The 27,989-nt window shown below is 36.3% G+C and overlaps 2 protein-coding genes across 2 annotated transcripts; one reads left to right on the top strand and one right to left on the bottom strand.

The window, feature by feature from the left end:
• The first annotated feature begins 31 nt into the window (after nucleotides 1-31).
• On the top strand, nucleotides 32-8,263 carry LOC147408634 (putative alpha-amylase 2). The gene is made up of 13 exons (XM_086420181.1): nucleotides 32-485; nucleotides 672-733; nucleotides 844-877; nucleotides 1,876-1,913; nucleotides 2,181-2,307; nucleotides 2,404-2,630; nucleotides 3,625-3,770; nucleotides 3,868-3,980; nucleotides 5,741-5,829; nucleotides 5,973-6,095; nucleotides 6,379-6,414; nucleotides 7,706-7,804; nucleotides 7,881-8,263. The coding sequence occupies exons 2-13, from the start codon at nucleotides 716-718 to the stop codon at nucleotides 8,070-8,072; spliced, it is 1,242 nt and encodes a 413-aa protein (XP_086276307.1). The 5' UTR covers nucleotides 32-485; nucleotides 672-715; the 3' UTR covers nucleotides 8,073-8,263.
• A 14,173-nt stretch (nucleotides 8,264-22,436) lies between these two features.
• On the bottom strand, nucleotides 22,437-27,472 carry LOC147408633 (rop guanine nucleotide exchange factor 1-like). The gene is made up of 5 exons (XM_086420169.1): nucleotides 26,893-27,472; nucleotides 26,626-26,742; nucleotides 26,010-26,548; nucleotides 23,540-23,893; nucleotides 22,437-23,194 (listed from the first exon to the last, which is right to left on the bottom strand). Exons 1-5 carry the CDS (start codon nucleotides 27,179-27,181, stop codon nucleotides 22,766-22,768), a joined length of 1,728 nt encoding a protein of 575 aa, XP_086276295.1. The 5' UTR covers nucleotides 27,182-27,472; the 3' UTR covers nucleotides 22,437-22,765.
• Nucleotides 27,473-27,989: the final 517 nt, after the last annotated feature.

Here is a 27,989-nt window from a genome sequence, read left to right as displayed (position 1 = left end):
AAGCAACACCATTTCAACTTTCAGCCTTGCTCGCTAAGCATTCCTCTACCTTGTCATCACAAAGATGAGAAGAGGAATCGAATATATAAAGAAAGAAAGGCAAAATGATCCACAACTCTCAAAGCCACTCACCTTTTCCTTCATTCTTCTACTTTTTTCCTTCTTACCACCAAATAAAAATTCGAAATTGGCGGTTATAATTGCGTGATCGAATACTTTTTGTTGTAAAAGCTGGACAGCAAAAGAGGAATCAGATAATCAGAAATCAAGCTTTCGATCACTATCTGATTGATAGAGGAAGGGAGGGGCGTGGACGTGATTCCATTCGGTGGACACGATTTTCGAATTTTCAGCTTTTCTATCGATATAGATGTAGTAGAGGCCGTATGAGAAAGACTGGTGTGGTGGCTCTCCTATTTAACTCGCTTCGTCCCTAGATCCATATTGTGCTCTCATTCCTCCTCCTTCAAAGTTGGATCGCTTGGGTTTGTTTTTCATCTCATTTTTTATTCCCATATTACTTTATTTTCCCATTTAATTGTTTTTAAACGTCTCTGAAATTAAGAAAAACACCATAACCAACATATTTCCTATTTTCTTTCTTTTGAGTACAAATGTAAAGTGGAATTCAGTACATGAAGTCTTACACTATTGTTCAATTGTGGGTGCAGGAATTTTCTTTGTGGCACCAACCTCATCCTGTCCGTGATTCAATATGGGTTACCACAATAATGTATTAGTCTTTATTCGAGCTCGATTTTCCTGTTTGTTTTGTGAATTCCAATATTTACGGATTATGTTTGCTCATCTATTAAGTATCTCTGGTCTGTGTGAAAAATGCAGGATTTTGATCAAAGTTCCACGGTGACAGAGCAGGGTATGTTTCTTTTTGTTGGATGTTCTTTTGGTTTCTTCAAATTCATATAATAAGCTCATAAGTCTGAGATGTTTCTCTTTATTTATTTATTTTGCTATACATCCAATGGACGGTAATGCAAACTTTAATAAGATGTTTTCCCATCATTTTCTAAATTAAAAGTATTAACTAGGCGCCAAGTTATATATATATATATATATATATATATATGTGTGTGTGTGTGTGTGTGTGTGTGTATTTTTTGTTTAAGCTATTTTGTAACTGCCATAGTTCTTTTTGTTTGTATAGAGAGTCCCCATAGAATCGACATACATGAAAAGTCCAGCAAGAAATATTGTTATCTATTGGTCAAAATAAGATATATTGCAGTTGTACAGGTACAAGTGATGGAACTTTACAGATTTTCAAACTCCTTGAACCCTGAAACTAAAGTTCATTGATTCCACCATTAATTAATTGTTTTCAAAACCTATCCACTCTATAATAGTATCAGGGGTGACACAGTGAGTTATATATCATATAATTGAAACCACACACACACACAAAACTGTAATTTACGGTCCATTAAAAGTATATTTTAGGCGTATAAACGTTTGAGAATGTAGAATAGGTTACATTGGGTTATTGGGTTGCATGGTTCATTCTCTAAAATGAGGATATCTCTTGTAATTTATAATTTAATGGCTTTGTAAACTTTGTTTTTTTACTCTACTATCGTGTATAGGTTCTGATATTTACTAGGTTCTTGACATCAATAAAACCAGGCTGAGGAAGAGAAATTGCAAATTAAAATGCTAACCTTTGAAGGATCCTAAGTTTTAACGTACCTAAATGTGTGAAGACACAGAATCAAGAATCAGGGTTGTGGAAATTCTTCCATGCACACGCACACAGCACACAGCACACATATTTAGTATTTCTTAATTGTGTTTATGAAGGACGTTGTTTTTTGGATCATTTAAATGTTGACTGGTGTATTCTTTTGGCATCATTTGTAGGTGCAATAATACAGAATGGAAAAGAAATACTTCTCCAGGTAAAATTGACTATAAATTCTATAGAATACTGAGAAGATATTTATTAGACCTACCAAGTTTTGGTTTTTCTGTCAATTCTAAGTTGACTTGCAGTGGTTTTGTCCATGTGTTTGGAATTTGTTAATTACCGTATTCAAAAAATATATGGTGGTTAACTTAGTTTGTGTGAGCCTCTAAAAAGATTTTTTTTTTTATACATTTAATTCATTCTATGCTATATTGTTTTTCTAACTGTCTGAAGCTTCACTGATTTTTCTGATTAACAGGCTTTCAACTGGGAATCTCATAAACATGATTGGTGGAGAAACTTAGAAAGAAAGCTTCCTGATATTGCGCAGTCTGGGTTTACATCAGCATGGTTGCCACCGGCGACTCATTCCTTCGCACCAGAAGGTTAGCTACCACATAAAAGCTCTTCAGATTTATTGTGTTGTTTTATGCATACACGTAAGTGTTGGATATATTTTATTCTTCTCTCTTTGTTTATAGGTTATCTACCACAGAACCTTTATTCTCTGAACTCCTCATATGGATCTGAACACCAACTAAAAGCATTACTTCAAAAAATGAAGCAGTACAAGGTTAGAGCAATGTCTGACATAGTTATTAATCATCGTGTTGGAACTACCCAAGGGCATGGAGGAATGTATAATCGCTATGATGGGGTTCCATTATCATGGGATGAACGCGCAGTCACTTCCTGTACTGGTGGATTGGTAGGCACTATTAATTACATACAATCTTTTTCAGACTGATTTGAAGTGCAAGATATAGCAATTTCTGTTTTCTATGCTTGCCTAAGAATTGTCTTGAAATGTGGGTCTGTAATTCACTCACATGAGAAATTTTATAGGCTATCAAGTCTAGGCTTCACTCCTTATTCAAACTTTAGTCTGTCATCTTGTTTTTCAATATGTAATCTAGTTGAGAATGCTATTCTGATGCTGGCATGAAAAGCCTCATCATTTATGCAGCCAGAAAATCTAGTCAGTGTTTATGCAAGAATGAAGTTATTGGTATTTAGTATAATCATGAAATTATGTTTTTGGCACACTTTTAAGAAATATACCAAAATATTTCCATTTCTATTGAAAAGAAGTTTCAAGTGACAGTTTCTCCTTGTATATATTTCGGACGAAATTACTGTTCTTTTCATGAAATATTTTGGTAAACAATAAATTGTGACCCAAATATATATTTTTTTTTCTCTGAAATTTTAAAATACTATTCTAAAATATAGATAAAACTTATTAATTTAACAAAAACATTTAATTTGCTTGTAGAAAGAACTTGTAAGTTACACGTGCTATTCTTTCATATCGTAATGAATTATGATTGACTAATGTAAATCTGTCATTTTATATTGATGCATCATTTTAAGCATATTATTACGTAGATATGAGCACACATACAATTGTTTATGTTCTTATTGGTTAGACATATTAATAATACATCTTTAAAAAAAAAAGTTTATAAAAATACAAACATTATGTCCATTTAAGCTTGCATATTAAGGTTTTTTAGATAATAGGACATGATTATTATAATTTTCAAGTATAAAATTGTTTTTTTGGGTTGTTTGGTTCTTAGATGCAATCTACTAGAAGATGGATTTGATAATTTCGTGAAATCTAACATTTGGATTTATGCATTGCATTGATATTCATACTACTGTTTACCATTTCAAATCCATAAATGGTTTGCTTCTAGGGGAACCGAAGCACTGGTGACAACTTTCATGGAGTACCAAACATAGATCATACCCAACCTTTTGTTCGAAAAGACATCATCCACTGGCTATCATGGCTTCGCAATACAGTTGGGTTCCAGGATTTCCGTTTTGACTTTGCAAGAGGGTAAGTGAATGTGAAATGTTGTTACAGTCCATTTGCAAATCCATTTTTTCTGGTTTCATGGTCAACAATCATGTTATTCCTTGATGTTTAATTTTAGGTATGCTGCAAAATATGTGAAAGAATACATTGAAGGGTCAAAGCCAATATTTTGTGTTGGGGAGTATTGGGATTCTTGCAACTACAGTGGTACGCACTTGGAATACAATCAAGGTATTCTTCTCTCTTAATCATGTTTCTTGTGCTTTTCCAAATAGTCATTAATACTTGAGATACAAACAAAACTATCAGGTAAAAATAACAATGCCAAGAGATCATTTTTGAAATTAGTTTAAAGAGAATAAAGATATAAATTAAAGTAGGTTCAATGTGATTTTAACATTTGAGGGTTTAGCATCGAAATTTGTTTCGGTGAAATATGTGATTAAATAGATGGTAGAATTGAGGACAGTATACACATACCCTTCTATTACATGAGTTGCAACTGCAGAGAATGCTATCCCCCTCCCCCCTAATCTAAATAGCTACCATAGTTTTTTCTTTTGTTTTTTAAGATAATTGTAATTTAAATAGATACCATAGTATCACCTAGTAGATTTTCTTTGCTTGGGAAGTTGACCCTATTTAGAGATTGTAACTTTCCAATCTATCACTGTCCTTGGCATGCTCAGGATACATAAATGACTAATTTTTAAGGATTCGAGGAAAAGCCACAACTATAGATAAAATAAAGGAAAGTCAATTGATGGTATACAATGAAACAGATGATTCTACATGAGGACTGCATTGGTGCATGTTCAAGGCTCTAAAAAATTGTGAAGAAGATAGGAAAATGCATGCATTTAGGTGGTAACCAGTAAGAACAATACCATCACTTGATTGCTTTACTGGAAGCAACTTCAACACTTGAACTAAAAGATTCGAAGTTGAAGTCATGGTTTCAACATCGGTATCCGCAACTACTAAGAGCGAATCTGAAAGCAGATGCCTTGACCAATCATGTATTCATATGATTCATCATTTTTTCTGATAATGTCACGTATTGAAAAGAGATTGCATGTGTTTCAAACCTTCCTAAACTCTATGTATTTACACGTGTAGGGGACTGTGCTCTCTCAAACATCTTGCAATAAAATATTTTCTTTGCATATATTTGTTTCTTTCTTCTCTTAATCATACGTTCCAATCCAGGGACTCTTCTTTCCGAAAATCTATGTATTTACACATGTAAGGGACTGTGCTCTTACAAACATCTAGCAATAAAGTATTCTCTTTGCATATATGTATTTCTTCCTTATCTTAATCCTATGTTCCAATCTAGCAAAGTAAATTAATGGACCTGTGTCATTTTAGACCAAGGATCATAAGTGGCTTCACATCTTAAAATGTAATCCAATATGTTTATAAGTGAAAATAAGGAACATATAAATAAATGAAAACCTCGGATTCTCTAGTATATGCCAACCACTATTATTCAACCCCTTTGCAGACTTGCATGCACATCCAACCATCTCATGTCAACATACATGCTTGGTAAACAATTTTGGAGATATTTCATTTTGCAACTTCTGTAAAAATTCGAGGATTTTTCTGTGTGAGAAGAATGTCACTGAATAACAGATCAACCATGCTTTAGATACATGGAATAAGATTGCTTGGATGTCAGCTAGTTGCTTCTAAATAAAGTTTTAGATCATGAGCTTTGAGAAATAAAATATAATTCCGTGAACTGAGCTAGTTCAAAAGGACCAGAATGCATTATTGGATGGCTATTAATATGTACTTATTTAGCAATTCCTTATATTAGTTTCTACTTTCTAGCTTTCCTTGGGATAGATCCATTATGAGTAAATCATTTGACCTTTTGAAGTCATCTACCAAGTTTTCTCTCGCTTCAGATAGTACTTTTCACAATTGGTGTTGTATTTCGTCTGCTTGGTCATTTACTACAATTAATTGACTCCCTTGTGCAGATAGCCATAGACAACGGATTATCAATTGGATTGATACCACTGGAGGCCTTTCCACTGCATTTGATTTCACAACTAAGGGGATTCTTCAGGTATTTTATTGAAGCAATTATGTCATGTACTACTATTTTTATTACTGTTTACTATTACTATCACCTCTACGATTATAGGAATCTTATAAAAAAGTATACTTATTGAAGGAAATATAAACCTGGGGATGTTTCTGCCCATACAGGAAGCTGTTAAGGGAGAACTGTGGCGCTTACGTGACGCTCAAGGGAAGCCTCCAGGTGTTATGGGATGGTGGCCTTCAAGGTCTGTCACATTTATTGATAACCATGATACGGGGTCAACACAGGTACATTGCAACCCAGTAGAATGAGAATGGAACTTTGAGAAGAAAACATCATCCTTGCCTCTGAATGGTGGGTTTCGGCCCCATGTGTGTGTTCTATAGGAGAGGCAAGGAGAAACACCGGCCCATCTCAATTTGATTATTCCTCATATTTGAATCACATGTTTTTTGGTAGCTGAATAGTAATCTGTCATGTGGTTGTTAATAGAACCGGCTTTGTGGCTCGAACTCAAGCTTCTATTAATTGTATTTAGTTCCCTGTAATAACGTTGTTTAATTCGTACAGGCTCATTGGCCTTTCCCCTCTGGTCACATTATGGAGGTACGTAAACTTTTTTCAAACTCATTTTCTGATTCAGATACATGGTAGTCAATGTTTATGCTTTCTTTATTTACTACATTATCATTTAATTTTCCAGTCAGGCGTAGAACACACACGTTGGCTGAACTAATCCTATTTATAACCTGAAACTTATCATGCATGGGCATGGTGTTTGCACATCATTTTTATGGAGTCTTCAATTTGGTATTTTGGGTGCAATGCACTTGGATTCTGTATTGCATTTCTTTTTAATGAATTGAACATGGCATAAATCCTCATTTATTTTTGTTGCATCCTTCCATTAGGGAACTCTGGAAATGTAATATTGCATCTGTCCTTATCATTTGATATCCTTATTAATATATATATGGCCATTTACCCCATTTCCCTCCACATTTCATCTAGTGCTCATGCTAGAGACATAAACAGTCATGGATAATTATAATAATGAGATCCTTCCGAATGGGATAAGAGAATTCCTACTATTCTATCTCTTTCTTTCTCTTACTCTTAATTGCCTTACATTTCAAACATGCCAAACCCTTGAATCCCATCTTCAGAATTAATTATGACACTCCATACATGTTTGGATTATGACCATTGCAACAGAACAATGGGTTACATTAGGTGCGTGAAAATATGGTCTCGTTATTCTGAAGGTATAATGAGTCATTGGGCAATTTTACATTATGAACTTAAGGAAGTAGGCTATGAGGAAATGTTTGTTCCCTCCCAAATGTTTAGCCTTTAATGCCTGCCAGTCCTTTATATGGTTTCCTTGAAAAGACTCGGTCTTCTAGACTCAGTTCATTTACACGGCCCTTCAGTGGATGGGCCATAGCCCAAAAATCCTACAGTTTGGACAATCCTAACTGTCCCATCAAGAGCTAGAACTTAGGTTGTTCAACAGGTGATCCGACATGACTTCTGGTCATGGCCCATCTAAGAGTTGGCTTGCCAAATGAGCAAGAGGTCAAAATATTGATGGGTGAAGCACATTGTGTTATCAAGTTTTGGTATATCAAGGACAATGAATAGGGGTTTTTAGTGTTTCGGACGCCTAATTTTATACCCCAAATACCCCTTAACCTAACTTCATAAAGTTAGGAGCCCGAAACACTAACCCCCCTCCCCAATGAATAAGGGAACTCTTGGTTTCAGGATGTCAACATTAGGATATCTGGTTATTACACTTAAAATAGTGATCTCTAGGGAACTTTATGAACTCACCCTGTTTCTTGTTTCTCTTTTCAACTTCCCCACTGGTTCTTGAAACTGTGATGTTCAACAGGGTTATGCATACATACTGACACATCCTGGAATGCCATGCGTGTTTTACGACCATTGTTATGATTGGGGTGATTCCCTTCATGACCAAATTGTGAAGCTGGTACGCTACAAAACTCTCTATTGAAGTAGCTTTTGATATTTAAGTTCCTCTCCCTACTCATTGATATTCTCTGCAGATGGACATCCGGAGACGTCAAGACATCACCAGCCGATCTTCGATCAGAATTCTCGAGGCTAGTCCAAATCTCTATTCTGCAATCATAGGGGAGAAAGTATGCATGAAGATTGGGAATGATTCTTGGTGCCCTGCTGGCAGAGAGTGGACACTGGCTACCAGTGGTCACAGATATGCGATCTGGCACAAGTGATGCTCCTTCGAGCTACTAATATTATTAAAATCATATATGAATAAAGTAAGCTTTCTTCCAGATGGCTAATAAAGTACAAATATCGTAGACGTTATTCCAGCTTCAAAGAAAAATATATGTATTGGAAGGTATTTGTATAACATAATAATCTTGACGACAGAAGCCTATATATAGTTCTTGTTATTAGAGAAGGTCATTGTTCTTGGGTGAAGGCTTTACAAGCCGAGTGCATGTCAAAGTTCAGTGGAACTTCTGATGTTTGGATCAATACAGATTTTCTAGGGATTCTCTATTTTGAGAATCTCAAGTAATATAATCTCATCTCAAACTTTGCTTTGATGGAGAGCCACAAATGTGGTTTGAGGCTAGCATTTTCATTTTGTTATTGCATTGGGGTTTCATGGGCTGGAATGTCTTAAATGGACTATTAGCTCAGCTGCTATACAGCCAAAATTTGTCCGGAAGATCGGGCCCAGCGGATTCATCCGGGAATTGTCTTGAGACTTGCTAAAAGTTGGGCCACGATTGATCTGGAGTTATGGTAAAAAATAATCGGCCTAGTCAATTTTTATTGTACGATCCACAAGAAGCTTCTCTAGTGGACCGAACTTGGCCCAGAAGTCTTAGGTCGTTGGCCCGCCATAGGTTTTTTACTTCGGAGTGGGAGTATGGTAATCATTTTCAAGGAAGGGCTTGATCGAATAAGGTCCATTTAGCAGTTTCTCATGGGCTCCTAAGAGAAAAAACATCGGTTGTCAAGCCCATATGAGAAGTTCTCAAACCTTCGGAAGGTTTTATTTATTTATTTATTTATTTTTTTACTTCATATGATCGATGGGCCCAAATAATCTGCCACATGGGATTAGGAGTGTGATGTCATGATATCAGTGTCCAAACCACTTGGTCAATCTTGTTGTTAACAAGCGGTCATCTTGTTAACAAGCTGGGTTGGGTGGTTGGGGGAGGCCCACACTTAATTCCCGTTGTCGTGTATCGGATTCTAAATACAAGAGGACCAACATTATCTATATATTCGATTCGAGAATATTTCCTACTTGTCCTTTGACGAATAAAAGCGTATTCCCATGTATTCTCCATACCATATAGATTTGCTCTGGATCATTTCCTCGAGATCCTTGTCGTTTCCCAAATGCTTATCATATGTAAATCTCGAGGATGTATAATTCACCTACATATATGTAGAAGTAGAAGTAGAAGTAGAAATGGCGGGATGAATGAATGAAGAAGTAATGAAGAGTCACATGGCAGCATCTCTGGAAAGAGGCCCCATCACCATCATCATCGTCATCACCCTCATCATTCATGTCTTGAAAGTTGATACTGAAACCATGTCCTACTCCTACCTCCATCCCTCTCTCTCTCTCTCTCTTTAACAAAATTCCCAAAATACCCATCAATTCTCACGTGACACCCTGTCACAATCTATCATTCTTCACGTGCCCTCACCCTCCTCAATCATTCTTCTTCGCTTTCTCCAACGTTTCTCTTCAACCAAACCTACCTCTCTCTCTCTCTCTCTCTCCTTGATACTAGATAGGGTGGTGGTATAAGGTCAGAACCATGATACTTAATATATATATATACAAAGTATATACATAAGGTCAGAGCAAATAAGCCATGCAAAATGTACGGTAGGAGGGGTGAACCACAGATATTCAATGGTCCGTGGGTGTACAATGTAATTTCTCATCAAATATGATCACAGCTAGCACTACCACTCATCGTTATTAAATTTCATTAATTAATTGAAGAAATTTGGTCTACAATCCTAATGATTACAAGATGCTAAATGTCCTACAGAAGGGCTCTTGTCAACGCTGCCACTACGCGTGCCGTCGCATCTGCCTCCATCATCTCTCCTACTAACCCTGCCTACTAAACCCATACATCATCATTAATTGTCTTCTTATATTACTAACAGACCCCTAAAGAAACAAATATTTTTTTTACAGAAACATGTACTCCACTCATAAATAACCATTATGCTGCACCCAAATGCCCACGTGGCATTTTTCAAACCCACTGGCCTCGTGAACGTTTGCCCAATCTCTCTGTCTCTATATAGGGTCAGGTTCAAACGACAACCATTTCAAAACACATATAGACAACGTGTTTTGTCTTATATAGACAAAAATATTTGGAATGAACTGATTTTTTGTGAGGATGATCTCTATGGTGAGGAGATCATCCTTGCCAAAAATCAGTTCATTATGAAATTTCTAGACCGTCCATTTTTGTTGAAAAATTATAGACCATCCAATTTTTGTAAATCAATTTTGATGGGGTTACAAATTTTAGAATGGGATGATTTTTTGCCAGGATGATCCCCTCATCACAGAGATCATCCTCACAAAACATTAGCCCATTCCAAACATTTTTACCCATATAAGACAAACTCGTTGTCTATATGTGTGTTGCAGGAACCCGACCCATATATATATATATATATATATGAGTAGCGTTATTTGACAAACACATTTTTCAAAACATGGGTTAGAGGTCTTGGAATGGGCTGATTTTTTGGTGAGGATGATCTCCTCACCGTAGAGATCATCCTCACCAAAAATCAGTCTATTCCAAGACCTATAACCCATGTTTTGAAAAAGTGTTTGCCAAACTGTTGGCCAAATAACGGGACCATATATATATATACATATATATATAATCGCCTGATTGTTGATTACCAGCCATTGGATTTGGATTTTTATTAATGGGCCTGCTCTTGAATCCCTCTATCTGGTTTAATTTTTGTTTACAGGCCCACAAAGTGGTGGTACAAATTATAAAAATATATGCCACGTGGCGAATAGATTTTCCTTTTTAATTTTTTTATTATATAAAATCCAAACTCTTATCAAACATGTTATTTTGCTTTGTCCAATGTAACTCCGCAAAAACTTTTGTATTTTTATATATATAGAAGGAAGCTTTTAAGCTTCAGCGTTGATGAGAGATTGGATTCTGTTTGAAGAGCAGAGCTAACAATCATGAAAAGTGGGGATTTTCATGCATCGAGCAGTGCGAGAAACAGCAGTCGCACCTGTACACTTCAGCCTTCCACTCACCCACAAAGGCTAGTGGACAAGAAAGCTACACAAAAAGGAGAATAAAAAGTCTATGGACTTTCTTAACATTGGATTTGAATTTTGATTATCAGTCATTTAAAATCCTCTGATTTGATGTTGGGCTTAAATCTTAAAAAATAAAATTCTCTCCCTCACTAAATATGATAAAATAGAATAGAAAAGATCCTGTACTTCAGAGAGGGAGCTAGAATTTGATATCCTGTGTCTCAGAAGCCTTTATTTTTTTTGGGCCCAAGGACCCCATGGATATATGGTCCAACCTTTCGACCATATGAGACTATTGGGCTATATCATTTATTGGCCCACGTACCATATGAGCTTAGCCAAAATTTTAATGGATTGAAGAAATTTTCATCATGAGCTTGGAATTGGCCGATTTGGCTTGACTTTTCATAGTCTAAGATGAAAAAATATTCGCATGAAAGGCGTTGGAAATCAAACGAAATCACCAATGACATTGAATTCATACGTATAGGTCTAAGAAAAGGTGGTAATAATGCATGGATCAGTGGGCCCAAGAGTTTGTGAGGATGTGGAATTGGGTTCCAACTCCCTGGAGTACGGGATTAGCATTGACGTGCGGAGTTTAGACTTGAGACTTAGACCTAAGAAGAGATTCTGGTTTAAAGAGCAATTTTTGTGCGTAGCTTAGAATCGTGGACCACCAGACCAGAAAGTGCCACGTGGTTACTTTTTTTAAGTCCCACTGACGTAACATTATTTGGCCCATCTCTTTGGTGGGCCTGCACACCAATATTCAGTCGTTCTCATGGGAAATTCCAATCATCTCGAGCTATTTCTTTAAGAGATGCAATCGATCCGTCTAATAGAATTCTGAGGATAATGGGATCAAACCAGTTGTCAAGTGGCGAGGCATTCTATGATTTGGTCCACGGTTCTAAGGAGGGGTGCACATGATTCAGATTTTGAAAAAATTGAAATTGAATCAAATATGATCGATTTTATAAATTTAAAATCAAATCAATCGAATTATTCTATAGAACCGAGCCAATCCAAATCAACCTTGGTCCAGATTGGTTCAGATCTGTTCTTAATTCTCATACTTTTAAAATAGAAAAATTAGTATTTTTTTCTTTTAAAAGAAGAATCTTTTTTATCATATCATAAATAATGCCTATTTTTAAAATAAATAAAAAATTTATAATTAAATTTTGATTAAAATCTATAAAAATTAAAAATTAGAGGAATTTCAATGAGATTTAAAAAATTACAATTTTTAAATTAGTATTTTTTTATAAATTAGTGAGAAAATTAATCCATAAATGGTAGATTAATGAATTCAAGCCTAAATTTGTATAGTATATTTCATCTAATAAATACGACATAAAAGTTCTCATAAAAAAAATAAAGAATTAAACTCTTTGAATAGAAAATTTCACAAATTGATTGATCCACTTGAAAATAAAAAGAGAAATTTGTGTACATTTTTGACGAATTTTTGTTAGAAAAAATAGTGAAGATAAAATTAAAGACTTTGATGAGTTACATCTTCGTAACATACTAACATAATTGAAAGAGAGAGATGGGTTTTATTTTTATTTTTCGATGAGGTGGCGAGTGACGAAGTGAGGGAGACGAACGACGATTAGATCTTCTTCAAACTTGAAGAAAAGATAAATAGATAATAGAAAAACGAAACTAAGAAAAAATTATATATATATATATATATATATACTTTGGATTAGTTTAATTCTCGGATTGGTTCGATTCTATTATACTCTTAATTTGAAATTTAATCAAATCAATCAAATTTTTTTATTTACAATCTATACCTAAATCAAATCATGCTCAATCCGAATGAATTTAATTTAAAAAGTATCAAATTGATTTGATTTTCGGATTTGCCCAAGCCAAGGTGCACGCCTAACTCTAAGTATGGGGTTTCTATGTAACACATGTCCTTAACCATGTGAACCCATCCACTAGACCCACCCGCGTGAATGTGTAGAGTTGTAGATCAAATCAAATCACAGACTGCCACATGCATCTGATGGTCAAAGAAGGCAACGGTTTGGAGCAACGTGCTTCAGTAACTAGAACTTATCCAAAATAAAGTTACTTGGTGCAAGCATAAACCCTCCCTAGTCAAACCATAAAAAGGCCCAAAAATTCAAAATTTGCGCCTACACAGTTCCAAGTCGACGGACCATGAGTTTCTCGTTGTGATTAATGTGCTCCATAGTTTAAACTTTAAAGGAGAGAGGGAGAGAGAGAGAGAGAGAGGATTAGTTACTTTTTATTTTTCTGGTGGATCTTTATTAGTACGGACGGATGATATGCGATGGGAGGATGGGTTACGGTTTGAAGTGGTTGGCGGCAGATTTGAATATAAACATAAATGCAAGTGTGGCTGAATTTAATAAAATCTGCAAAAAGGAAGGAAGTGGTGGGGGAAGATGGTTAGTGGTTTTATTGATTAAAGAAAACTAAGGGCCTGAAACATGAATGCGACGTATCAGACCGACAAATTGGAGGTTTTCAGATACCACCACACTCTCTCTCTCTCTCACTAATGTCCTACGTATGTAGAGGTCTATAACATATTTCATAGAGTCGAGCGAGTTGACCCAGTTTTTGTAGAGGAAAGTGTTGTGGTTGACTATTCAAGTTTCAAAGTTGCTGTGCATTGTGGCCTTCTAAAAGCAAATGGTCAAATTTAGCTTTTAGTGGATATATTTTGATCGAATGGTCAACCATTGTATAGAATATGGATTATAGATAATAGACCCTATACGGTAAAAAAAATTCTTGTACAATGGAGACGATGTTAAAAATGCAGCACTTTTCTAGTGAAACTACGTTGGACGTTTGGATTTCAATGAACAGCTGGAGTGAACATAGATATAGAGTTAGTTTTTCTAATGAAACTCCTAAGAAAAACCATTTTCATCTCAGCCATTATTTTCCCTGGATATTGAATTTTTTTTCCAATGAAAATAAATGAAAGTATTTTATGAGAAGGCAAATCATGCCTTAACTTCTCCATCCCACCCCAGAGTGATCCAATTTGGGTTAACTTACCTGCAATGTTGGGCTGTCCTTGAATATAAAAGACCAAAGATCATCTTGATTGATATTTCTAGCCAACAAATCTCTAGATTTTATCATCATATGTCCAACGATGGGTGGTCGAACTCATACTGACAAATACTCAAATTGATTCAAAGATTTTATCCTCATATGTCCATTGATGGGTCCAAGCTCATAATAAAAATACTTGAATTAATTAATAAGAAGATGACTCGAATTTTATTATAAATGGTAAATTCATGTTCCAATAAACAAAAAGATATAAAGAAAATCCTAAAAACATGGACAACTTTTAATCAAATTCTCATTTCAATACACTATTTGTTTTAATTTTCAAAACATGAACAATTAGATCACAAGCCAAATATATAAATATTTTTATATAAATTGTAAAAATTTTATTTTCACTTATTATGACTTGTTGACAATTAGATATTATTAATGTGGGCTTTGGCTTATTATGGTTTGTCTAAATATTCTCTTAATAATGGATTTAAAAATTTTATTTGATTTTATATATTATTGAATTTTTTTAATATTATTTTTTAGAAGATATAAAACTTATTTACTAATCAAAATCAAATTAAGGGGCCAATCTGCCCAATTTGACCACGTCAGATCAAGATTATGTAAGTTGGACTAACTCAAGCTTACTCTAACTTTTGAAGATTAAGCTCGAGTTGAGCTTGGGTTTGCTAGCTTGGGCTTGATGGTTAGGTACTCAGGTCGAGGGTTCTGCTAGGTGGGTTGAGCCTAAGTTTACCTTCCAACCCGTCCAGGTCGTAGCTCTATAATCAGCACACGAAACGATAATTTACTGAAAGATATGTCACGTGGCACACAAAGAAGCACTACAGTTGTGTGGCTAAACAACACCTGGAGCATAGGATCCCACTCAATCTTAAGATAACAGAACCGCATCTATTGGTTTCATCGCTAATGCAGTAGTGAGTTTTCTTGAAGCTAACAGACACCGACTTATCAGAACGGAAACATCTGATATTAATCATGAGCATCGAATATGATGCATCCTACCCATACGTATAGAGAACTTGATCATTTATCTAGGCAAGAATGACTGGGGCCAGTTGATTATTTGACTAAATCCAGTACAGTTGACAAAAGATCCAGGTATAATGTTTTCAGTTTTCTTTGTAATCATCATATTGAAGATCTGGAAATATTATTGATAAATGGTTCAGATTAGCTTATCAGTGGGTCATGGATGAGGTAAAATGCATTGAATCAATTTTACTTAAATGTTTTGTGATTCCACAAACAAAAGGTTTCCTTTACCAGAGACGTTCCTTTCCAAACTCTTTTTCGTGTTTGTGAAGAGTATGTGTTGTTTGCGTCAGAAGAGAGAGAGCATTAGTTTGTGAGAAAGGCAAAGAAGGTTTCATCATTAACGAGGATGTTAAGAGGAGTGTGTGAGAGGGATAATTCTCTCTCCTTATTCAATTCCACAGAGGAAGAACAATCTCATCTGATTCTAAAATCCTTTATTTACTCTCTCTCTCTCTCTCTCTGCACCTGCATGCGTGCAGACCACTCAATAACAACCTATCTCCCTCTCTATTTCTCTCTCATATTTACTACACCCAACCCATTATATGTCTTCTCATTAAATAGAATCCTCACCCAGCGCATCTCGTCCATCTCTTTATCTATCTCATCATTCTCTCTCTATAAATATGTACTCTGTATGTAGAGGAGTCGGGGAAGATCAAATACAAGTTGAAGAAGAAAAAGTGGCTTTGTTTTCATGTGGGTTTATCAAAGGGTTTCTTACAGAGTTTATTGGCATTCTGTCCACCTCCAGTCCAATTTAAAAGGACTCATAATTCCTTTGTTTTTATATAATTCTATTTTTTTTTCTTGTTTACGGAGGTGGACATCCTGCCAACGAAGCTCTGTTGGCTTCTCTTTGTAAAGCCTATGTGAAAATCATCCTGAGGGTTCCATTTCATCTATAATCTCTCCTCTTTCTTTATACAGTTTTATGGGTATTTCTTTATACAGTTTCATGGGTAAAATTAGTTCCTACTCATTTAATCGCTTTCTGTATCTGTTTTTGATGCCCTAGGTTGGCTTTGGCTCCAATCTCTTTTATCTACCTTTATCATGAAATATCATGCAATTTTTAGAACCTCGTATATGGTTTTTTTTTTTTTCCTACTGTTATTATATTCACTTTGTGTTGTTGCTATTTCATCTCTCTTTGGCAGGTTTGGACTGTATACTGCTGCCCTCTATGTAGTTTAATCCTACCAAGATGAAACACAGGTGGGTTTTTTAAACATAGATTGAACTTACCTCTGACTGATTGTCCTTTTGAAACCCTAGTTTCCCTTTTGTCTACACATCTAGAAAGTAAAGAGACCAAGGAATACTTTTGTTGCTTTGCTTAGGGTTTCCTTCTATAATTGAGAATAGTCATAATGGCTGCCTTAGAGGAGGGTCAAGGCTCATGCAAGCAACAATTTTCATGGTTTCATGCTCGCTTGTTGTCTGTATTTACATATTTATCTGTATACGTGCATTTTCTGTATTTATGTATGTATGTATATATCGAAGGTACAGTCCAAAGATTTCCGGTCTTAATTCTTAAGTCATGCTTTCACTTATATGTGTTTAGGGTTTCTCGAGATCAAAAGTCATCCATCATTTGGATATAAGAGGAATACAAAAGTCAAATAAAATAAAATAATGTTGTATGAGTTGAAGGACTATTTTCTTTGTTGTTTTCTCTTTAAAATGGAAGAGAATTTCTGTTTTCACACCGATCTCTTTCTTTGTACTACCAATCTCTACCCTCTCTTTCTTTTGACAGTTTCTTCTTAGATTTTTAAGAGATCCTGATAGAAAAGCTGAACAGCGAAAAAATTTACATTTTCAAAGATCTCTTAATCCTAATGCCTCTCCTTGACTTTCTCTCTTCCCATTTTCTACTGTTTGCTTCCCTTCCCCCTCCTCCGCTTTGGATACCTAGTTGTCTCTTTCAACTCATCTCCTAGTCATACTAGGCAAACTGTAGAAATCATATAAAAGTATTTATTAATATTTCTTTCTACTTGAACAATAATTATTATTCTCTATTATTGGGTGGGGCAGTTGATGAGGCTCCTTTTTTTTCTTATTTGTCATGTAGATTACAAACATTTACATCTTTGAAAAAAAAAACACTAATTGATGATTTTACAGTAGTACACTATGCTCGGAGATATAACTTGTCAGTAGTCATCTAGGATCACAGGTCGAGTGTCGAGTCAATATGATAGACAAGTTTTTTTTGAAACCATGTTCTTTCTCACCAGCCCTTTGAAAATTGTAAACTTCCAACATTTTGTCGTGATTTTTATTTATTTTGTATTGTTTGGTAAACATTATGGTTAGTAGTCAACGAAGATGGGTTCAAAACAAGGTCTGTACCTATGGGAGATTGTGGGATCAACATTCCACACACCTTACCAATTTAGCAAAATTGCCATCCTCAAACGCATAATTCCAACAATGGTGTAGGAAGAGGCACATTTGGAGGGAAAGTATATGATTAAAATATTCTGTATTGTAACATAGTATTGCCCACTGTTGAAAATCTCATCCCGAAACAGTCAGATCAATTTTCATTTCTTTCTCTCTTCATCATACAATATATAATAGATGATATTTTGTATTGATCTATTCCGATGGAATATGCATGCTCAAGTACTTAAAAGATATTTCTACTAAAAAGAAAAAGGTTTCAGGACTTGGAAAACACGTTTTGCCAATAATGATTGCTCTCTACTTTTCTATGAAGGGGGAGTTGTGATCATAAAAAAAAGAAGGTGTTATTAGGATTATTTCTCATAAATTGTTATATTTTCTCAGTTTGTTTGTTTATTTATTTATTTTCAATTGATAATTGTTTATTATTTTAGTTTGTGAGATTGTGCAGAAACACTTCCATGAGAAGGGAAAAAAAGCGACCACTTACAAATGGTAACATGTACAATTGAGAATGACGTTGAGATGAATGTGTGTATAAGAATAGGAATTGAGATGATTTCAAAGTCATGTGAATCTTTCATACAGCCTTTTAGTGTATAAATATGATAATACACCAAATCATATATCATTACAGACCAGGAATACTTGTTATGAGATTCAACTAGATTTTGTTTCTCTATGTTTGAGAGTTTATATCTATTTGTTGTAGTTACCCCTTAATGGTTATGTAATTCTAACCTAGAATCAATAGCTTTTGGTCCTTCATATGGTGGTATCGTAGTTATTGTAGCTTTGATTAAGTTCCTAGGTCAATGTTGACCCCAATACCTTCGATTGTTGTCTACGACTCATTTTCATTTGCCAATTACCATTCCACTAACATCCTCTAATGCTTCTACTAATCACATTCCCACTTTGACTGACCACCAAACACGTTCAAACTATTCAACACTCACGTTGATTATGGTCATTGAATCTAATTGCCCATCTCTATCGTTTCACCATGTGTTTTATATAGTGGCACAAATTGTCATTTTGTCGGCACAATCAAATCGATCTTAATGTTCAATCTTCGAATATAATCACCATCTCAATCGTTGTACCATGTATTTTTTGATGTAGTGCTACACGACCTTGGCATTACTAACACAATCAATTGTTATGCCTACAAGACCAACAAAGAGCTCAAGTAATCATCATAATGTTTCCATCTCTATCTATTTTCTTGCTAAATCACTCGTATAGTCTTGCTCTTTGCTGTCAACCCTCACATTATCTCCTCTCGTCCCCTCTTGAGCCAAAATCCCCAATCTCATTTTGATTCAATAGTCTTCCACTTGGCACAAGTCTAAATTGGTTAATACCCACTGAGTCTTGATCTAAAGCGCCTAGCTAAGAATTCTTAGCATCTCTATCTATTTTCTTGCTAGTTCACTTTGTATAATCTGCTTTTTGTTGTCAATTTTCTACTCACATTATCTTCTCTCGTCCCCTCTTTAGCCAGAATACCTAATCTCATTTTAATCCAAAAAGGTCTTCCACTTGGCACAAACCTAATTGGTTGATACCAACTAGGCCTTGATTTAAAAAGTCTAGCTATGAGTTCTTAATAATTAAGCTAGGAAGGCCCTGAAGGGCATCTGAATTCAGTTCGGTGGTTGAAACAAGTTCATCTGTCCTCGCAAAAATAGTTAGCCCATAATCCAAACGCACCTTAAATTAAGGTAGAAAGAATTCATTTTTCTTTATTGTACACATTATATTTATACGAGAAGAAAGAAATCCAATTGTATTCTAATGGGCGTTACTCAGACAAAGAAATCAAATCATATTCTAATTGGCATATTTATCATAAATAGGTAGTATTTATGGTAAGTCTAAAAATAATAAAGTTTTAGTAACTTATTGGATTAAAAATCTTGAATATGTTAAAACTCTCTTTTGAAATTTAGAATCATGATCGTGTTGCAGTCAAGATTTTATAAATATAATGTCTAATTTTAATCACATTTGGGGGGGGGGGGGGGGGGGGGGGGGGTTGAACGATGTAGACAAACTTATCTAAGTGTTGCGTAGTTCTCCGAGGCCTCTTTCGTCCTCTTTCCAATGCTTTTTGAATCATTAAATTCCAACTCCATACGGCAAAGTTGTACTTAACTTATTATAGGCTATGTATGTAGATGTATGTAGATCGTCCTTGTGATGCTCATGTAAATCTGGAGGCTTAAATCCACTAATCCAATTCAAAATTTATCTGTCGGTAGGGGATTTCTTTTTCTTTTCGATTTGCTTATCGCGGGTATCCCCACCCATCTGGTGAGATTATTCCCACAGATGGTCACACACACCGCCCCTTGGAAAGTCCTATATGCAATTGGTTGTGTCCAGGTTTAATCAGATCCTAAAGGGTGGACCCAAGGAATTCACTGCTTTGTGGAGGTTTGAACTTGACCTACCCTTCCTGAAGGAGCTTAGCAAGATTGGGCTTGCCACAAGGCTAACCCCTTTGGTGTTGTCCACATGCGAATATGGGAAGTCTATATATCTCAATAATTGAGATATAAATCTTGTCGGTTTATGATAGTTCATGTCAGGCCAATAATCGAGCCCACATTGAAACCAAATTAAGTCGATGGATAGCAGCCATTCAATTGATTTTATTTTATGGTTGTCCCACCAAGTTTGAGCTTATTTGTGGTATTGTTCTTGAGCCATTTGATCATGAGGGATTTCTTCTTTGGCAATCAACATCTCTTCAATGATGATCGTACAGTTGGAGGTGATTGATCTCAACAAACTCATGATGATTGTTGATTACCACAAGTTTAAAGAAGGTTATTAGAGTATTATGTAGAATGTGCATTGTAACAAGGTAACAATGATACCCCAAATCATTGTTAGCATGAATATTTGGAATGGAATTTTTAATGAGTTTCTATAAGATTAAAGGTTTTATTAAGCTAGTTAAAGTTTGTTTCTATTTAGGTTGATCATTTTCTATATGGTCAGTTTCAGCTAATCTTATAAAAAAATCATTTTAAATTTCCTTCTTTCACAGTCTCTATAAGAAATCAAACAAAATAAAAGGTTTAGGCATAAATTTTTAAGCAAAATAGTGAATGATGGAAAGTAAGAGGAACTGCAATACGATGTGGATTTGAGGAAGAGGTAACCACAAGGCTTGAAACGTCGAAGGATTTTGTAGTTTGATTGTCGAAAATCTAGAATGGTAATAACAGTGTGATGGTTGGTGGTCAAGGACCCTTCTCTCTGGCCTGTTTCATGCCTTGCAAGACCATTACTGATGCAAGGAAGATTGCAATTTCAAAGAGATCGTCGAGCTATGCAAAGAGTGTCTTTGGCTGGGCAGCAGATACGGTTTTCCTAAAAAAATGCCGGAGATCCATGATGTTTCTTAGGTTTGTAAGAGGCCACACAACCTTAGCCATAGTGGGCATGGGTTTATCTAATTGATTTAGATTTCACATTACGAGACGATAGTGATGTGACCTTGATGGAGTCCACGAATTTTGTTCAAATATGCCTTTTGGGACTTGTATGTGTTGTTTAGGTCCATTGTTGCAATTTGCAACTCACCATTAACACCTAAGATGCTCATTGGTTGGATTCGTTTCTCATCTTCTATAATATAAATAACACCATATCTCATTATCAAACCTTGTATGCAATGACATAGGAAAAAAGTTACTTCAGATCTAAATAGAAGTGTCCCAGAGTGAAAGCAGATACAGAGTAGGCATCAAAATCGTCAATGAAAAGGTTTATTTGGGACCCAAAAAGAACTACTTGGGAGTGCAAAAGAAGTATAGTATAGTAAAAGTTGATAAAATGTATAGTGAAAGTTGCCAAAATGGGCGGCAGCAAATGTAGGCTGTGGAGAGTGGTGGGGTGTTATGACCTTAAAAGAAACAAGGGCTTAACTTTCTGCACCATTTATATTTTATACGTTAGGTATAAGTTGGGTTCATGTCCTCTGTTCCCTTTACTTTTCTGGTATTTGCCAACTTTCCCTAACTTCTACTCCAGTTCTCTTGAAAGAGTGAACTAATGTATAACAGGGTCTTGGTCTTGAGCGTACACTGGTACCCAAATGGAGTCAGTTTAAATTTGGAGAGCTTCTATTAACACACCATTTTTTTTACTTGTAACTCACCAATTTATATGTAAATTTTACCTTACAGGATCTGACAAGAAGCCATAGGACTCTGAATCAGTTTATGTGTAGGAGTTGAGATTTTAAGTGCATTATTATCCATTTCACCCATGCCCATAACAGGAAAACAGAAGAATAACTAAAACAGTAACTCTTCAGGAAAAAAAGCTGCTAGAAGTCTAATGAAATTGCTCACTGTAACTCATTGAATGCATGACAGGTGTTTGCTTTCCAACTCCCCCTTGTATGCACTGCAATTGGATAGCATTTAATTTCTTTTTGTTTTCATTTACCAATAGTCACTGCTAGGAATATGGAGTTAAAGAGAGTTGGTGATGCGGATTGGTAACTCCAATCCTTTTATGTGGGAGTCGTAATTCCACCAAACTTGGGGAGTCAACTCCAATGAGGTTGCAATCCAAATGGTGAGATGTCAGTCTTCAGAGTTGCAGATCTGATTGTCTTCCAAGCGGGCTCTCTTGCTCATCAGAGAATAAACATGTAACCTTATTGATTTTAAAAACGAGAAGTAATATCAGATAATGAAAGGGTCTCTCAGATTAAACAAGAAAGCTTACAGAGAATTAGAAATGCTTCCTTGAACCTTCAGTCAAATACTTTCTCCTTAATGTTTTTGTTTTCTCATGGAATAAGAACTAAAAAGAACCCAGCCTTAGAAATGATACATGGACTAGAGTTGTAATCCTCAATTAACACCTGATGCTAAACAAAGATCAAAACTTCGAACCGTGTTATTTCCATTACTAAATAATATACAAGATCAAAGCCACCAACCTTCAACGTCAACCTTATGAAGCCTGCAAAACTCTGTTTCCATCAATTGTTCTTGTCATTGATGGATATTTTAATCAATCTCGCTCTGGGGCATTTCCAGAATCTTTTCTAGCACTCAAGTTTCCAGCATACGACCACACCTTGTCTACATCAGCTGAAATCAATTTTTTTCCATCCTTTCTGCCCAGATGACTGTTCTTGCTAAGGGATGAGGGATGCCGCCTTCTGGGACTTTCACCTACTGGTGTGGAAGAAGAGAATGTTGGTGTTGCAAATGGAGAAGCATAAGGAGTGTGTTGAATTGAGAAAGGACTGGGTGACATACGCTTCTGTATTGGGAGACCACCCAATCCTCCCCTACCAAACAAAGATATTGACTCAGCTGCTACACATCGCCTAGTTGCATCGTCGACGTAAAGTAAATCATCAATCCTTGCCATAATATTGAAGGCCAAGCTCTCCATCACCCTTGAATAGCTCTCAAGGATTGATTGCCCTACGTCCTGCAACAAGAATGGGCCTACTTCAAAGTTCTATCTTTTCGTGACGCAGATCTTTCTCAAGGACCCCTTTTGTTAGAGGATATATACACACAAAAAATAGTGTGAGCATGCTCATTGCGGTACATCAAAACTAACCAATTCAATGGCTCTAACAATCCAATCAATACATTTTCTTTTCTCGGGTTCATATGTTTAATTTTCCTAGGCAGAGCAGTTAATCGATGGCCACAAGTACCATCGATTGTTCACTAACAGACATTCTTTTGGAAGTTCATGGAATCAAATTAAGGAATAAATATATCAACCATATTTATTTAATGGAAGTTGTAGGGGAGGGGACGATACCTTGTTGAATTGAATTTTGTTCATGTCCAAAGCAGTCTGTGGGAGGCCAGGGTATCGAAGCCTAAGGCAGTGTAAAAGGGTTTCAGCCCGTTGTGCTAGAAGTTGACTCTTCTCCGTGTCACCGACAAGGCCCTTGACCTTTCCACCCCATGATGACCGTGCAGCCTTTGCATGATTTAGACTTTTTTTCTTCTCTTTCTGCCTCCAAACATGCACAGCAGCCTCAATCCTGTTTACTATTTCCAGTGTGCGGTGCTCCGATGACAGGTCTAAACAATCCAGGAGACATTCTGGTGAGAACTGCTCAGCAGTTATGTAGCGGTAGATAATTTCACCCAAACAAGCTTTTCCAGTCTGCAAAAATAATAAAAAGCATGTGGGTTTACTAATAAAAGAAATAATGATGGATTAAAAAATATTGATCATACAAGTGACAAGACAGATTAAAAGTTTAAAAGCAGTTGAGATTTGAATTAGCCATCTCTTAATTTATATAAACAAATTAATCAATTCGGTGCATTTTTGTGCTGTAGAGAGGATATGTAATTTAAATGGTGTTACTTCAAGTATAACACTCATGGTAGGCATCACAATAATTGCATTAGTCGGACCTAATAAAGTCCTTATGGGAGATGTAATCACAATCTTTTAAAATAAAAGTGAGATACCTCCCTAATTCTTAGTTTGCTCTCCTTGCATTCTATTATTGATGAGTCATACCCAATTTAGACCCAAGTCAATCTTAAGTTAACCCAAGTTAAGACCATGTGAAACCAAGTCAGTCCCAAGGCTTTGTCCACGTTGATCCAGATGACCTGGGTCTGGGTGTTTTGTCTATTCCCTTGTGAAAGGCAGCTTTGTTCAATACATCAACATTAGAAGATCTAGCCAGTAAATAATATCAGGATACCAGAAATTGTTCATCTACTAGTAACTTCTTGAATCTCTCAATCGTTAAAGCTTCTTTCAAACTCAAAGTCCCACAAGTTTGATCCCCTGATTGAATCATGAATTCCTTAATGGAGTACCCTTTGTCTGAGAGAAAGAAAATTGATTAGGAAAGTGAGACTTAAGGAGAGGAGGAGCTCCACACCACCGATCTTCCCAGAATCTTACTCTAATATACCAATCATTAAGTGCTGAACAACAAGCAAATACTATTCAATTAAGGTATTTTGATATCCAGAACAGCATTTAGATGGTTCTGATTATCGCAATGACATTATTTTACAGAATGTTATTTGCTAGTCTTAGCTCTTGACTGGAACTCAACAAAAATTTCAGACCATGAACTTTAACTGAGACTTAATGGCCAAAAACAAAGAGGCGAGTGATTCACAAGTTGAAGCGAACTGCTGTCCAGATCAGAAAAATATTTGTGCCAGCCCGTGATTCACAAGGAAGATAAGAATGGACTATGAATAAATGACATTGGACTACAGCATACAGCAGTGGACTGGTGAGCGCAAATGCACAAAAGGGATGACTAATGCCCAGATTACACATCTTTCATTGTCACACTATTCTATAAGATCAGTAAGGTGCAATCTTACACTGGAGGGATTGTCTTCCGTTGAACCATCATCCTTACCATACTAATGCACATACGATAGTGTACGGATATAGGCCTCCAAATTCAGCGCTGATTCAATAAGTAATCAAGTCCAAGGAAAATCAAGATTGGTATAATTCTCTTTCAAGTCCAGCGGGTGTTCGTTGTTTCACCTTAAAGAATTTATGGAAACCCAGTACAAGTAAAACCTCAAAAAAGTTTAATAATACATGTTTTACTCCAGATTTTGAAGATCAAAACAAGATTAAAATGGGTAAAAGTGACATCTAGTGAGACATGTATCTCAAAGAGTAAGACGAAGTACAAGCTACAACATGCAAAGTACAAATGGGCGAAGGGCAAAGAAAAGTAAACAATTGCGGCTGGGTACAAATGTACAATGAACTGCAGATTACAGATAACATTAGCTCATAACAAAAGCATAAGTCAAGAAACAGTGGGGAATCTGCAAATCATATGTAATTCCACTGTCAAATAGCTATGGGGTGCGGGTATTTTTTCTTTGATCTCTTTGACACAAAGGGGATTGTGGCTAGGATTTTGGAGGACGTTTTTAGCACTTCAAGATATGTTGCTCTTAATTCGTCAATTCACTGATTTAATCAGCCGGACCCATATTTGATGGATTTTTTGAAAAAAAAAAAAAAAAAAATCTTCAATTGGTATTGAGCTATATGTATTCTCAGAAAAAAAAAAAACCATCCCACACAGACATCTCCAACATTTAAGAAAAAAATATAATCGCATCAAAACACAAAACAAGTCCATGAATCAACAGAACAAATATATTCCTTGGTTGTTGTAAGTTGTAAATTGTACTTGCGCCTGCCTTATCAATTAGTAGAATTCACTGTAAAAGGAAGGGTTCACTAATAAAACAGTGTCCATAATTCATACCTTGGGCAAAGTCTCCAAGTATGCACGTGGGATCTCCATCTCGGCAAGCACATTACTATTAATCGCCATGGCTGCCTTAAGTATCTGATTTGTACAATCCCTACATTGCTGCAATCTCTTCCTTGCATCTTCCGACAACCCATTAGCCGGGACCCTAGGGCAGGGGAGCCACCACTTCTCTTCCTGCCTAACCGAAGGCCTCCCGAATGATGAAGAAGATGGATATGAATCTCCATAATCCGCATCAGCAACAACAATCCCACGATCCACGTATGAGAATTCGGTATCACGGAAGCCGTCAAGCATACTAAGCAGCATAGCATCAAGCTTCTTGAGTGCCGGGAGGTTTACATAGAGATCCGAGCGGGGACGAGTAACCATGACCTCAAATGTCCCACCACCAGGGAATTCTTGAAAGGAAGGGATGAGTTCTAAAATTGAATCGCTCACACATAATAACCATTCCATCTCTCGGCACCACATTGACTTCTTCTGTGGTGCCAATGGTTCCAACCTCCAAAGCTCCCCAAATACAGTTGCTGCCATTTTTTTTCCTCTCGAATTAAATAATAAATAATACAGCAAAAAATTCAGAAAAAACAAAAAATGAACTAACCAGTCAGATTAGTAATGGCATTCGAGATCGCGAGAGCCGTACAAACTCCTTTCCCTCCACCTGACATGTCTTCTCCAAGTAGAAGCTTCGCAAACCTCTCCTTCATCATTTCCACCTCTACATCAACTCAGAAAAATTAAATAAAAAATCATCAAAAATGAAAAAATGGGACACCGCTAAAATGCGCGGGTGGAGACAGTTAACACTTAACAGCAACAAATTACAGAAACGATCTATCTCCTACTTAACAAAGAGGACAAAAATTACCGGATAAATCAGTCTCGCGTTTCTCAGGCTTCTCATCCCAAACCACCACATCTTTCCCACCAATTACCGGAAGCATCAACTTCTGCGTCACCGGAAAACCGAAATTCCCGGTCACCGAGCAGGATGCAAGTGGCGAAGAAGTCAGAGAGCTCGAAGCACCCTCTCCATCGTACCGCCGACAAGAAAAGCTACTCGAACTTTCGGACTCGCTCACGTCCGCACTCAAGCTGTAGCTACCACATCGTTCGCTCTGTTGATCAAAACCATCTTCCGAAGAAACACTCCCCATTGTTGCTACAGTCACAAAAGATATGAGAAGTATAGTTCAGAGGAGATCAGAGATCTGAACCGTCAATTTTCTGTGGAGAGAAAACCCTCATCTCACTCACGGTATCTGATCGGTGAAGATTCACATTATGATCGGAGAATTGCAGAGGATATGTGGTTGTGAAAGAAGCAAAAGCAAGGGGAGAGAAAAAAAAAAAAAAAAGGCAGATAAAGAGAGAAGATTAATTACACTTCTCTCTGATGCAGCAAAAGCAAAAGAGACGCCGTTTGCAGGTTTGTCTTTCCGTAACAACGGTCCTCAGCCTCCCCGACACTCTCCTTTTCTATTCGCTTATCTCAATGTCATTTGACATGTCATCTTCTTTATTGATGATGTGGATAGACAATTGGTGCAAATGGGGTCCACGTAGGATACAGGTGGAGATCGTTGCCATTTGGGGAGAATTGGAGCGGGAATTGCGTCTAAAATCTGACAAAGACGAAATGTGGTTGCTTTACGGGCTAGCGATATTCTGTCGCCAAGACTCATGTATACAATCAGTACTACTATCGTCTCTTTTCTACTTTTGCTGATTCGTAGATCCGTAGCTGAGATACGCTTCAACCCAAAAGCTAATGCCAACACGCGTCGAAATTTTGTTGGGTTCATCTGTACCTAAGGAGATTTCCTACGTCAATAAAATCAACACAATCAGATGCAGTATATTTGACCGTAGGATTAATGAATTGAAAATGCTAAACGGACTTCCTTCCTTTCGCACTGCAATCAACATTGTGCTGAACAGTTGATTTTCTTCTTTCCCATCCCA

This window comes from Akebia trifoliata, chromosome 2, assembly GCF_017979445.1.
Source record: "Akebia trifoliata isolate Shusen 1 chromosome 2, ASM1797944v1, whole genome shotgun sequence".
NCBI classification, from domain to species: domain Eukaryota; kingdom Viridiplantae; phylum Streptophyta; class Magnoliopsida; order Ranunculales; family Lardizabalaceae; genus Akebia; species Akebia trifoliata.
This window is presented reverse-complemented; position numbering and strand designations above follow the sequence as displayed.

Bases quoted from the DNA above. Each gene is read 5' to 3' on its own strand.
- LOC147408634 (XM_086420181.1), top strand. The intron at 3,981-5,740 runs GTATTCTTCTCT...TCCCTTGTGCAG, and splicing joins GCACTTGGAATACAATCAAG to ATAGCCATAGACAACGGATT. The intron at 6,415-7,705 runs GTACGTAAACTT...GATGTTCAACAG, and splicing joins CCTCTGGTCACATTATGGAG to GGTTATGCATACATACTGAC.
- LOC147408633 (XM_086420169.1), bottom strand. From the start codon at position 27,181: ATGGGGAGTGTTTCTTCGGAAGATGGTTTTGATCAACAGAGCGAACGA. The intron at 26,549-26,625 runs GTTAGTTCATTT...AAAAAATGGCAG, and splicing joins TGCCATTACTAATCTGACTG to CAACTGTATTTGGGGAGCTT. The intron at 23,894-26,009 runs GTATGAATTATG...TTATTTTTGCAG, and splicing joins ACTTGGAGACTTTGCCCAAG to ACTGGAAAAGCTTGTTTGGG.